The following is a 13450-nucleotide window of genomic DNA, read 5'->3' as shown; positions in this document are numbered from 1 at the left end:
AAGACATGGCCTTACTAACTACATAATTCAAATTCAACTTCTGCAAAATCCTGCCCGCAGATCCCCAGCCACTCCACCTCCATATTTTTAGGTATCTCCAGAGGACGTCATATTACTCAACCAGATACAAATATCTGCCTAGTAGCACCTCAATCCTAATTTCACCAGTTCCCACAAGAAGACTTAAGATGGCAGTGAGGGGCATAAAGGTTTTCACAGAGCACTCACCATCTGGTACACTACCAATGTACTAGAGCCCTCCCAGTACCAAAGCTATCTAGATCACTCTTAGAAGTCTACTTTATCCAAGCAATAGCTGGCTTCTCTCATAGTCCAAAGATACCCACTGGTCTCAGATACTGGGACTGATCCTTAGACACTATTCAAAATATAAGTCCCTCTCTTTTCTCTCTTCTAACCCAAACTTTTCTAATGGGATCTCTGGATGCTTCTTCTGATGGCAAACAAAAAGCATTCACACCCTCCACTCTCCAAACCTTCTCATCTATCTTTCAGGCTGTAACTGAAATCTGGCTATTGACTGGGCCCCTTTCTGAAATCGCTCAGGTGTTGCTGATTCTCCTAAATCCCTCTCAATATCACCACTGTTTTGCACATTTATATAAAAATCAGTGTTTCAGCCAGGCAAAGTGGCTCATGCCTGTAATCCCAGCACTCTGAGAGGCTGAGGCAGAAGGATCACTTGAGGTGAGGAGTTCAAAACCAGCCTGGCCAACATGGTGAAACCCCGTCTCTATTAAAAATACAAAAATTAGCCAGATGTGGTGGAACACATTTGTAATCCCAGTTACTTGGGAGGCTGAGGCAGGAGGATCATTTGAACCCAGGAGGGGGAGGTTGCAGTGAGACAAGATCGTGCCACTGCACTTCAGCCTGGACAAAAAAGTAAGACTCTGTCTCAAAAATAAAAAAGAGGCCGGGTGCAGTGGCTCACGCCTGTAATCCCAGCACTTTGGGAGGCCGAGATGGGCGGATCACAAGGTCAGGCGATCGAGACCATCCTGGCTAACACGGTGAACCCCGTCTCGACTAAAAATACAAAAAATTAGCCGGGTGTGGTGGCGGGTACCTGTAGTCCCAGTTACACGGGAGGCTGAGGCAGGAGAATGGCGTGAACCCAGGAGGCGGAGCTTGCAGTAAGCCGAGATTGCGCCACTGCACTCCAGCCTGGGCGACAGAGCAAGACTCCGTCTCAAAAAATAAATAAACAAACAAAAAATAAATAAAGAAAAAATAAAGAAAATAAAAGAAAAATCTGCTGGGCGTGGTGGCACACGCCTGTAATCCCAGCACTTTGGAAGGCTGAGGTAGGTGGATCACCTGAGGTCAGGAGTTTGAGACCAGCCTGGTCAACATAACAAAACCCCATCTCTACTAAAAATACAAAAATTAGCTGGGTGCAGTGGCAGGCACCTGTAATCCCAGCTATTTGGGAGGCTGAAGCAGAATTGCTTGAACCCAGGAGGCAGAAGTTGCAGTGAGCCCAGAACATGCCACTGCCTGGACAATAGCGAGACTCCATCTTAAAAAAAAAAAAAAAAAAAGAAAAAGAAAATCAGTGTTTCTCTGAGGATCCTGCTCTCCAACCAGCAATTACCACTGGTCCATTTCTCCATTTCCTCTCATTCATTGCCTGAATCTTAATCTTGTCACCTCGTTGATGGCATCCCTTTGGACAACCATTCAATACTCCAGCCCCTCAGTCCGTCTCAATTACAAAGACATTTCCCTTCCATTCACTTCAGCTACCCACCTCCAACATCACACCTAACCTTTGTCATCCTAGGAATTGCTCTATCTCTAAAATGTTCACATCTCACTTTCTGACCCAACCTTCAATCTGTGCCGTTCTTATTATCCACACAAGTTCTTTGAATCTCATCATCAACACTAAAGTCCTGACTCCTATCCATCCTCCCTATTACTCCCTCTTTTTTTCTTACTCAACCTGGATCCCATTCATTAATCACTACCCTCACTTTTTTCATCTCTGATCATCTCTGACGAGAAAAACTACTCTAAATCAAACTGCCTCTGCTCCTATAACCATGTTGCTATCAAAGCTGTTGAAAAAAATCACATATCCATACAGACTGGTACCCTTAAATACTTGCCTTTTTTTTTTTTTTTGAGACTGAGTCTGGCTCTGTCACCCAGGCTGGAGTGCAGTAGCATGATCTCTGCTCACTGCAAGCTCTGCTTCCCGGGTTCCAGCCATTCTCCTGCCTCAGCCTCCTGAGTAGCTGGAACCACAGGCACCTGCCACCATGCCCGGCTAATTTTTTGTATTTTTAGTAGAGACAGGGTTTCACCGTGTTAGCCAGGATGGTCTTGATCTCCTGACCTCGTGATCCGCCCGCCTTGGCCTCCCAAAGTGCTGGGATTACAGGCAAGAGCCACCACGCCTGGCCTACTTGCCTCCTACTTTAACTGAACCCTTATTGTCGCCTGGCAGATGTATGGGTTCCTAGGCACACACTTTCCTGATCCCCACAGTGGTTATATGTCAAGCCTTCCCTTCTAACCTCACATATCCTGCAATCTCTTAAACTTTCGGCTGGGTGTGGTGGCTCACGCCTTTAATCCCAGAATTTTAGGAGGCCGAGGTGGGTGGATCACGACGTCAGGAGAACGAGACCATCCTGGCTAACACGGTGAAACCCTGTCTCTACTAAAAATGCAAAAAATTAGTCAGGCATGGTGACGGGCGCCTGTAGTCCCAGCTTCTCTGGGGTTGAGGCAGGAGAATGGAGTGAACCCGGGAGGCGGAGCTTACAGTGAGCTGAGATCGTGCCACTGCACTCCAGTCTGGGCGACAGAGCGAGACAAAAAAAACAAAAACAAAAACAAAAACAACCTGTCTATTGTACTACTTCCCCAAACTCTGCAGGCTATTATACTTTCTCATTAGGAAAACAAAAAGACATCAGATGGAATTACCTCAACTTCCTCCTGACACCTCAGCTATGCTTCTTTATCCTTGTTTATAGCACAAGAGTAGATAAGAGCACAGGCTCTAAGGCAGATGCCTAGGTTAGAATCCTGGCTCTGCCACTTACTAAAGATTTGATTTGGGCAAGTTGCTGAATCTCTCAGTGCCTCTGTTCCTTACTGTACCCCCTAAAAAAGCCCCTTCCCAACGGCATTCAATATCATTTACACCATCTACCTCTTCTGTGAATTATTTCCGATACCTCCTAGCTTCAAAGGATTGCTGTGAGTTAAATGAGATAATACACATAGACTGCTTATGTGCCTGGCACACAGTAAGCTCCCAATTAATGTTAGTCATGTTTTTACTACTATCAGCATTCACACCTATTTTTACCTCCAACCGCAATGCAAGAGGCATTCTCCTAAGGCAAATCCTTCACCGACATTCTAGACGCCATCCCTTCAAGGGACTTGAACATCAATTATTCAGTTTCCTTCCATGTAGTGTATAAATATGCTCAATTCTCACCCATCTTAAAAATAACCTTCCACAAGCCAGTATCCCCATCTAGCTACCTCCTCCTCTCACATCATGCCTCTACCCTTCATAATCAAAATTCTTTGTCCTGTATCCATTTCTCCAATTTTTATTAACTTTCTATTATACGTTTCTATTATCTCACTGCAGTTTGAGTTCAGAATTCAATTCTCTACCCAAACTACTTTTGCTAAGGCAGTGGTTCTCAACAGGGGGCCATTCTGCCCCCTAGTGGCCATCTGAAGCCATTTTTTGGTTGTCACAACATGGAGAGGTAAGGGCTGCTACAGGCATCCAGTAGGTAGAGGCCAGGAATGCTATTAAACATCATACAATGCACAGGGCAGCATCCCACAGGGCATTTTCCAACCCAGAATATCAATATTATCAAGGTTGAGAAACCCTGGGCTAAAATAATGTATAACTACGTTGATCAATGTAATGAATGCCTTCTATCCTTTACATGACATAGCCTGGCTTAAGTACTTGGTATTATTAGGTTCTCCTTTCCTAAAATTCATTCTTCCTTTGGGTTCCACTGACCACGCCTCACTGGCCATTCCCATTCTAATCTGTTTTAGGATCCTCTTCTGCTCATCTACTAAATGTCAGTATTTCTCCAAGTTTCCTCCTAGGCTCTTCTCTTTCCATATACTGTCCCCGAAAACTAGAATCACCTGGGGCTCTTTTAAAATATGCCCAGGCCTCCAGGCACGGTGGCTCATACTTGTAATCCCAGCACTTTGGGAGGCCGAGGCGGGCGGAACACGAGGTCAGGAGTTCGAGACCAGCTTGGCCAACACAGTGAACCCGTTTCTAAAAATACAAAAAATTAGCTGGGCGTGGTGGTAGATGCCTGTAATCCCAGTTACTCGGGAGGCTGAGGCTGAGGCAGGCGAATCGCTTGAACCCAGGAGGCAGAGGTTGCAGTGAGCCAAGGTTGTGCCACTGCACTCCAGCCCAGGTGATAATGCAAGACTGTTTCAAAACAATAAAAAATGCCCAGGCCTCATTCACAGATTTGTTTTGGAGTGGGTTAGGAACACTAGTAAGAAACATTTGGAAGGGAAGCTCAAAAGTTCTATTCAGTCCACATGTTTTTAATACAATTATTTTACATCCAAGTGCAAAGGTCAAGTAGGCAACTGGGAGGGGAGAGGTCAGGACTGGAGACGTAAATTTGGTAGGTATCACCATATTAGATGGTAAAGCCATATCCTGGATAAGCTTGCCCAGGATAAAAAGTGATTAAGAGAAAGGGGCTTAGAAAAAGCCCCGAGAAACTTCCAACATGTAGAGGTCGAGTTGAGAAGGTAGACATGTAATTCAGTAAGGCAGATAATCACGGGAACATGGTATTAAATGCTACTTTCGGAGTTGCAGAATTGGAGGATGTCTCTATCTAGAAGTTTCATGAGTACTCCGAACTCAACATATTCAAGATGGAATTAATTCCCATCTTGCCTGCAAAGCTGTTCCTTTCCCAATGAACAACGTATCTACCCAATCACGCAGGCCAGAAACCAGACCCTTCCTTCTCCACTATTTCTGACATCCAACTAAATCCTGTCAAATTTCCCTCTTGATTTTTCAAATCTAGTTATCTCCTTTCTTCTAGTCACTTTCTCAGCCTCAGGCCAATATAATCCCTCACCTGGCTGTCTCCAGTCCAGCCTTCCCACAAGGCAGTCATAATCATCATCCATCTGATGCCACTCAGATCATGCCACACCGATTTGCCATCTTTTAATGACTCCCTATTTGGAGGGAGATAAAAAGTGAAATGCAAGGACCTTGTCATAGAGCTTGTTTACCTCTCCAGTCTTTTCTTTTGCATGACCACCCTTGAACTCTTCCCTTCAGTCACAAAGAAATACAATTCTCAAGTGCAGATCCTGCTCCCCACTCTTTGTCTTAACTCCTGATTTATTCATGTCATTTCCTTCTGGGAACACTATTTTCTCACCTCTGTACTTAGTGAACACTATTTTCTCAGTCTCTGTACTTAGTGAACTCCTCGTCTTCCCTCCACATTTGCCTTTCCCTACTCCCATGTGACTAAATTCAGTGTCCTTCAAATTGGCCCTCTAAGCACCTTGTACTTTTTACTGGTGCACTTATCGACTATGTTTTCTGTTTACTTGGCCAGCAACGTATCTAGAATCTGATCCAGTGCCTTACCCACAGTTAAGAGTAGAATAGGCCGGGCGCGGTGGCTCACACCTGTAATCCCAGCACTTTGGGAGGCCAAGGAGGGTGGATCACGAGGTCAGGAGATCGAGACCATCCTAACAGGGTGAAACCCCGTCTCTACTAAGAATACAAAAAATTAGCCAGGTGTGGTGGCAAGCGCCTGTAGTCCCAGCTATTTGGGAGGCTGAGGCAGAAGAATGGCCGGACAGCAGGTGGCGGAGCTTGCAGTGAGCAGGGATCACGCCACTGCACTCCAGCCTGGGTGACAGAGCTAGACTCTGTCTCAAAAAGAAAAAAAAGGAGTAGAATAAATAGTTCTCTAATAAACAGCAAATAATATATGTTGCCATCTTAACCCTGGCTTGTAAATCCTTTCTCTTCCTTGGAACTTCATATTCCCAGCATCTAGTACACTCCTCTAAATAAATGATTGTCAACTGATACTAAACAACTGTATCAAAATCACCTGGTAAGCTTGATATAAATAAGTATTTCCAGCCCTAACTCCCCATACCTCACTGAGTTCTGATCCAGCAGACCTAGGGGGCTGGGAATCTAGGAATCTAAATTTAACAATCTAGGAATCTAATTTTGACAAACTCTTCAGGTGATTCTGACTTGTCGTCATTCCTGGGAACCACTAAACACAGTAGGAGCTCAATAAATATTGTTGAAAGTAACATTTTAATTTACTGAAGTACATAATTCATTTCCTAATTCTTTAGGATTAGAGTCTAATGTAACTGAGTCCTGTGTGTGACAGAACAATGCACTAATATGTACAAAAGTCCACAAAAACAAGCAGCCTTTATTGCAGTATTACAAAACACTTTTCATTTTGGCAATATTTTACAACGCATTTAGCTCCAAGGGTTGGGGAGAAGGTTGGAAACTAAAGGGGGAACTCTCAACAGACATTTCTAAAAGAAAAACTGTCCCAGCCCTCCCACCCAAATAAAAATCCAAATGTCACTTAATTTCACTACCCAAGAAGAGGCCACGAGGAAAGCAGCAGGCAAAACTCTGGCAATTTCACTATGGATCATGTCAGAGACAAAGGAACATTCAAAACAGTCATCAGTATGGTCGGTTGCGCTGATCATTTCTGTAGTCGTTTCTAGGAATGAAAAATAAAGAGCCGGACTAAATTCTAATTTTCTACCAAGGGGGAGCATCAGACACTACTTCAGGGTGCTAGTGATTGGCATCAGCTAGACAATTTCTAAAGAATGACACCATGCCTCATTTATTTCTATACTTCTAGAAGATACTTAAATGTCTAATTTATCAGCTTTAAGATTCACAAAGTTCCTAGAAGCAGCTTTGCTTCACTCCTAAAAATTTTTCACCTAGAATAAAGACTCCAAACCACCAATATTTCAGGAGATCAGAAACTGTCCCAGTTCCAGCACTCTAAATAGGAGAGTGGCATAGTGGAATAAGCAAGCACTAACATGTATGAATTCTGGATCTGCCACTTACTATGTGACCTTGGAAAAGTTACACTAAATGACTCTGACTCTGTAAAATGGGAAGTATACGTACTTCATAGGGATGACAGAAGGACTAGAACTAAAGATTATAAGAACACTTTACAGTATTGGCCACACACTAAGAAGTGTTCAATAGATGGTAATTAGGTTACTCATAATAGCTAAAAATTATATAGTGCTTACTATGGGCCAGCAACTAGTGTAACGTAATCTAATACAAATCTGAAAAGGATGTTTTATTAGCCCCATTTTACAGATAAGAGTACTGACACTCCAGGCTGGGTGCGGTGGCTCACGCACCCAGTAATCCCAGCACTTTGGGAGGCCAAGGCAAGCGGATCACGAGGTCAGGAGATCGAGACCATCCTGGCTAACACAGTGAAACCTCGTCTCTACTAAAAATACAAAATATTAGCCAGGCGTGGTGGCAGGCGCCTGTAGTCCCAGCTACTTGGGAGGCTGAGGCAGGAGAATGGTGTGAACCCGGGAGGCGAAGTTTGCAGTGAGCTGAGTTCGTGCCACTGCACTCCAGCCTGGGCGACAGAGCGAGACTCCATTTCAAAAAAAAAAAAAAAGAGTACTGACACTCCACAACACTCCAAAGGATTAAGTAACTTTCCTAAGATCACACAGCTAATAAGTGGTAGAGTTAGGATTTAAATTCAGACAGTCTGTTTCCCAACTTCACGCTCTTAACCATATTCTGTATTCTCACTGCCTTATACTGCCGCTGGCATAGAGGTCCTTAGTATAATAATTGAAGTTACTTTCTATCATTGGTCTTCAACTTCTTCTGCCGCTACACCATTCATGTGCATAAGGCATTCCCATCAGTGGTTTTCATCTGGAAAAGTTATTACCAGAATCTCCAGAAAAATAACTGCAGGGTAATATATATGATTTGAAAAAGAACCACCCTATGAAAGGTATGTTCCTTCACTTAGGAACTCCTGATTTACACACAGTTTCAAGTTATTATCTTTCTATCTCAATTATCTTTATGAGAAAAAAAAAATACACACACAGATACATACAAACAAATAAAGATTTATGAGTAAGAATTTCCTGCCGGGCGCGGTGGCTCACGCCTGTAATCCCAGCACTTTGGGAGGCCGAGGCGGGCGGATCACAAGGTCAGGAGATTGAGACCACAGTGAAACCCCGTCTCTACTAAAAATACAAAAAATTAGCCGGGCGCGGTTGTGGGCGCCTGTAGTCCCAGCTACTCGGGAGGCTGAGGCAGGAGAATGGCATGAACCCGGGAGGCGGAGCTTGCAGCGAGCCGAGATCGCGCCACTGCACTCCAGCCTGGGCGACAGAGCGAGACTCCGTCTCAAAAAAAAAAAAAAAAAAAGAATTTCCAGCAGGTGGCAGGGCTCGGTGGCTCACACCTGTAATCCCAGCACTTTGGGAGGCCGAGGCAGGCGGATCACGAGGTCAGGAGATCGAGACCATCCTGGCTAACACAGTGAAACCCTGTCTCTGCTAGAAACACAAAAAATTAGCCGGGCGTGGTGGTGGGCGCCTATAGTCCCAGCTACTCGGGAGGCTGAGGCAGGAGAATGGCATGAACCCAGGAGGCGGGGCTTTCAGTGAGCCAAGATTGCACCACTGCACTCCAGCCTGGGTGACAGAGTGAGACTCAAAAAATAATAATAATAATAATAAAGAATTTCCAGCAGGTGCTGTGGCTCATACCTGTAATCCAAACACTTTGGGAGGCCAGGACAGGAGGAATGAGGCCAGGAGTTTGAGACCAGCCTGGGCAACATAGTGAGACCCTGTCTCTACAGAAAATTTAAAAAAATTGGCCAGGTGTGGTGGCAGACACCTACAGTCCCAGCTACTTGGGAGACAGAGGCAGGAGCATTGCCTGAGTCTAAGAGTTTGAGGTTACAATGAGCTATGATCATACCACTGCACTCTAGCCTGGATGACAGAGCAAGACCCTGTCTCTGTCACTAAATTTAATTTTTATTGTCTCTAAAAAATAAAAATTAAAGTTAAAAAATAAAAAGTTCCAAAACAAAATTTTAGAAATTGCTAAGCAGGAAACTAAATCATCTTCTCCATCCTAAGAGAACTGCCAACGGGAAATTCAAGTTCCAAAAAATTGGTAAAAAGAAAATGTGGTTCAAACCCCCCAATCTAGGTGTAGTGAGGTAAAAAGGTTAATAAACACATTCTAATACTCACCTTCCTCCCATTTTGCCTCCATAGCCACCTCGGTCTCCTCCATAGCCCCCACCTCGGTCTCCTCCATAGCCGCCACCACTCCTGTCTCCTCCATAGCCTCCACTTCGGTCTCCACCGTAGCCACTGCCACCACCACGGTCTCCTCCATAGCCCCCCCGGCTTCTGTCTCCTCCGTAGCCTCCTCGATCTCCTCCATAACCTCCTCGATCTCCTCCGTAACCTCCTCGATCTCCTCCATAGCCGCCTCGGTCTCCGCCATAGCCGCCTCCTCGGTCTCCTCCATAGCCACCTCGATCTCCTCCATAGCCACCTCCTCGGTCTCCTCCATAGCCGCCTCCTCTGTCCCCACCATAGCCGCCGCCTCTGTCCCCACCATAGCCACCCCCACTTCTGTCTCCACCATAGCCGCCCCCACTTCTATCTCCGCTGTAGCCACCACCGCTGCTTCTGTCTCCACCATAGCCACCCCCACTTCTGTCTCCACCATAGCCGCCTCGGTCTCCACCTCTGCCCCCACGACCTCTGTAGCCCCTCTCTCCACCGTAGCCTCTCCCCCGGAAATCTGCAAGGTAGAAATGCAAACAATGAGGCCAGCAGAAACAACGTAAAGCCTCCTTAATGCTAGTCAGAAGATAAGCACGATGCAGATGCCATTAAAAGGCTGACCCACCTCCTCCTGAGGGACGAGAGTCCTCTGGTCTAGGCTCATTGCACTGATTGCAGGAATTCCTTCGAGCAAAGTTCATATTTCCGCATGACCTAAGAAAGGAGGAAAATATAATGCTCCTAGATAGTTTCTAATGGACTCAGAACCCCTTTCTGTACCCTCCAGCCCCAATTCCAACCCCTACTCTCACCAAAGTAAACAAGATACTTACGGATTAGGGCAAACCCAATCCCCACTTTTGGGGTCTCCACCTCTCCCTTGAAAGCCTCCACGACCTCTATATCCTCCACGGCCTACGGGGATGGGGCCAGGGGAGAAAAATCAGCAGCAGACATTAACAAAACAGAGGAAAAGCATCAGATAACATAAGAGTAGGTACCCATCAATACTTAGGCAGCACTCTGCAAATTAACCCCTTGTAGCAGGACTTCGTAATTCTTTGATTTGGGTCTTGTACTTAGTAAACAGAGGACCTTGAAAACAGACCCTAGGCACACAATACAGTGCAAATAATGCACTAGAAAACTTCAAAGTCCATTTTCTATAATACAGGTTGAGTATCCCTTCCCCCAAATACTTGAGACCAAAACTGTCTCTGATTTTGGGTTTTTCAGATTTTGAAATATTTGCCTTCTACTTGCAACTTGAGCAGCCCAAATCCAAAAACCCAAAACCTGAAATGCTTCAATGACCATTTCCTTTGAGCATTATGTCGGTGCTCAAAGTTTCGGATTCCAGAGCATTTCCAATTTCAGATTTTCAAACTTAGGATGCCTAACCTATACCCTACTTAGAGAATCTCCATGATGAAGATTAGGTGAGAAGACAAACTCCAAATGTAAGAGTATGAATGTAAAGGCCACAGTAACATTCACCCACAAAACAAAAAAAGAAAAAAGACAAGTATATGAATCTAATAGAAATAAAGAAGCTGGGCCGAGCACGGTAGCTCACACCTGTAATCCCAGCACTTTGGGAGGCCAAGGTGGGCGGATCTCAGGTCAGGAGTTCGAGAGCAGCCTGACCAACATGGAGAAACCCCATCTCTACTAAAAATACAAAATTAGCCGGGTGTGGTGGCACATGCCTGTAATCCCAGCTACTCGGGAGGCTGAGGCAGGACAATCACTTGAACCCAGAGGGAGAGGTTGTGGTGAGCCGAGAACGCGCCATTGTACTCCAGCCTGGGCAACAAGAGCGAAATTCCATCTCAAAAAAAAAAATTAGAATAAAAATTTTTTTTAAAAAGCTGGCAATAACTGTATGAGGTAGCTTAAAAACTGGTCAGATTAGTCGGCCAGGCACGGTGGCTCACGCCTGTAATCCCAGCACTTTGGAAGGCCAAGGTGGGTGGATTACGAGGTCAGGAGTTTGAGACCAGCGTGGCCAACATAGTGAAACCTCGTCTCTACTAAAAATACAAAAATTAGCTGGACATGGTGGTGCACGCCTGTAGTCCCAGCTACTTGAGAGGCTGAGGCAGGAGAATTGCTTGAACCCAGGAGGCGGAGGTTATGGTGAGCCGAGATCAGGCCACTGCACTCCAGCCTGAGCAGAGCAAGACACCATCTCAAAAAAACACAAAAAACAAAAAAAAATTGCCTCCTGATTTCCAAGTGAAGAGCAAACTACGATACAGCTTTCCAAAGGGATATCTACAACCATTTCCCACTACTTTCTTAGCTATTACAATATCTCATTTACCTATTCAGTACCCGAACTCATTTTAAGACACAGGGAAAAAGACCTAGTGAGAGAAAAAGCAGTACCAAGTTCACACAAATAGAAACAGAATATGAACTCAAATTTAAACCCTTGGATAGTATCCAGGACTGTGCGCAGCAAGGATCTTACCTCGCCGCCCACCTCCACTTCCACCTCCTCTCATGAATTCAGGTCTTCTAGTGGCAAAGGACACTTTAATGATGTTGCCATGGAATTCTTTTCCTAAGAAAAAAGAAATCGGCTTTGAAGCAATGCTACTCTATATCTTCACCTATCAACAAAAATATAAAAGTCTTGGAAATTTTTGGTTTCGGAGGAGTAACTGACATGTCCTCACAGAAATTAAAATACACTGGTATTCCAGAGTCACACTAACAGTGGTAAAAATGTCATTATCTACTGAAAAGAGCACATCTGTCACTGGGAGATAGTCACTTCTTACCAAGCTTAAAAAAAAAAGAAAAAAAGAAAAAAAAGGCCGGGCGCGGTGGCTCAAGCCTGTAATCCCAGCACTTTGGGAGGCCGAGACGGGCGAATCACAAGGTCAGGAGATCGAGACCATCCTGGCTAACACGGCGAAACCCCGTCTCTACTAAAAACACAAAAAATTAGCCGGGCGAGGTGGCGGCGCCTGTGGTCCCAGCTACTCGGGAGGCTGAGGCAGGAGAATGGCGTGAACCCGGGAGGCGGAGCTTGCAGTGAGCTGAGATCTGGCCACTGCACTCCAGCCTGGGCGACAGAGCGAGACTCGTCTCAAAAAAAAAAAAAAAAAGAAAAAAAAAAGAAAAAAAAAACAAGGTAGAGTGGTGTGTGTCTGTAGTACCAGCTTCCAGCTACTCAGGAGGCTGAGGTGGGAGATCAACTGAGTCCAGGAGCACGAGACCAGCCTGGGGAAGGAGACAGTGTCAGGGGTGGAGGAAAAGGCCAGGTGCAGTGGCTTGTATCTGCAATCTCAGCACTTTTGGAAGCTGAGATAGGAGCCTCGCTTGAGGCCAAGAGTTTGAGACAAGCCTGAGGAACACAGCCAGACCCTTTCTCTGAAAAAAAATTTTTTTAATGAGCTAGGCATGGTGGCATGTGCCTATAGTCCTAGCTACTCAGAAGGCTGAGGCATGAGGATTACTTGAACCTGGGAATTCAAGGCTGCAGTGAGCTATCATCGTACCATTGTATACTAGCCTGGAAGACAGAGTGATACTCTCTCTCAAAAAAAAAAAAAAAAATTGGGCATGACGACTCACGCTTGCAATCATAGCACTTTGGGAGGCCAAGGAAAGCTTGGGCTCAGGAGTTTGGGACCAGCTTGGGCAACATTGTGAAACCCCGTCTCTACAAAAAATACAAAAAAAATTAACTGGGTGTGGTGGCACCGGTAAGTCCTAGCTACTTTGGAGGCTGAAGCAGATCACCTAAGCCCTGGAAGTCAAGGCTACAGTAGTGAGCCATGATCACGCCACCGCACTCCAGCCTTGGCAATGGGCTCCAAAAAAAAAAAAAAAAAATCTGTATCTAATACTTTTACATGGGGAAAAAAAAAAGCCAGTTTAAGGGAATGAATACATGTGTAAGTGCAATAACATGTATGTATTTATCTACACATATGCTTATATGCATTGCCTACTGTGCTTACTAGGGGAAACAAGATCACTAGGGTTCAAAGGTGAAAAAGAAACTCCTATTTTA

General features: G+C 45.1%; 1 protein-coding gene across 2 annotated transcripts in view; it reads right to left on the bottom strand.

Moving 5' to 3' along the window:
* Positions 1-6474: 6474 nt before the first annotated feature.
* The window catches only part of LOC105485124 (TATA-box binding protein associated factor 15), a 39280-nt gene continuing 32304 nt past the window's right edge, over positions 6475-13450 (bottom strand). For both annotated transcript variants that reach the window (XM_011747323.2, XM_011747324.2), the window contains exons 12-16: positions 11897-11989; positions 10254-10335; positions 10046-10134; positions 9376-9937; positions 6475-6803 (exon numbers count right to left, since the gene is read on the bottom strand). In XM_011747323.2, the coding sequence (XP_011745625.1) occupies positions 6764-6803; positions 9376-9937; positions 10046-10134; positions 10254-10335; positions 11897-11989 (866 nt within the window). In that variant the 3' untranslated portion in view covers positions 6475-6763. The remainder of the gene's footprint in view (positions 6804-9375; positions 9938-10045; positions 10135-10253; positions 10336-11896; positions 11990-13450) is intronic.

Source organism: Macaca nemestrina, chromosome 17, assembly GCF_043159975.1.
Source record: "Macaca nemestrina isolate mMacNem1 chromosome 17, mMacNem.hap1, whole genome shotgun sequence".
Taxonomy (NCBI): Eukaryota; Metazoa; Chordata; class Mammalia; order Primates; family Cercopithecidae; genus Macaca; species Macaca nemestrina.
The sequence above is the reverse complement of the archived record's forward strand: the minus strand, read 5'-3'. Positions and strand labels throughout refer to the sequence as shown.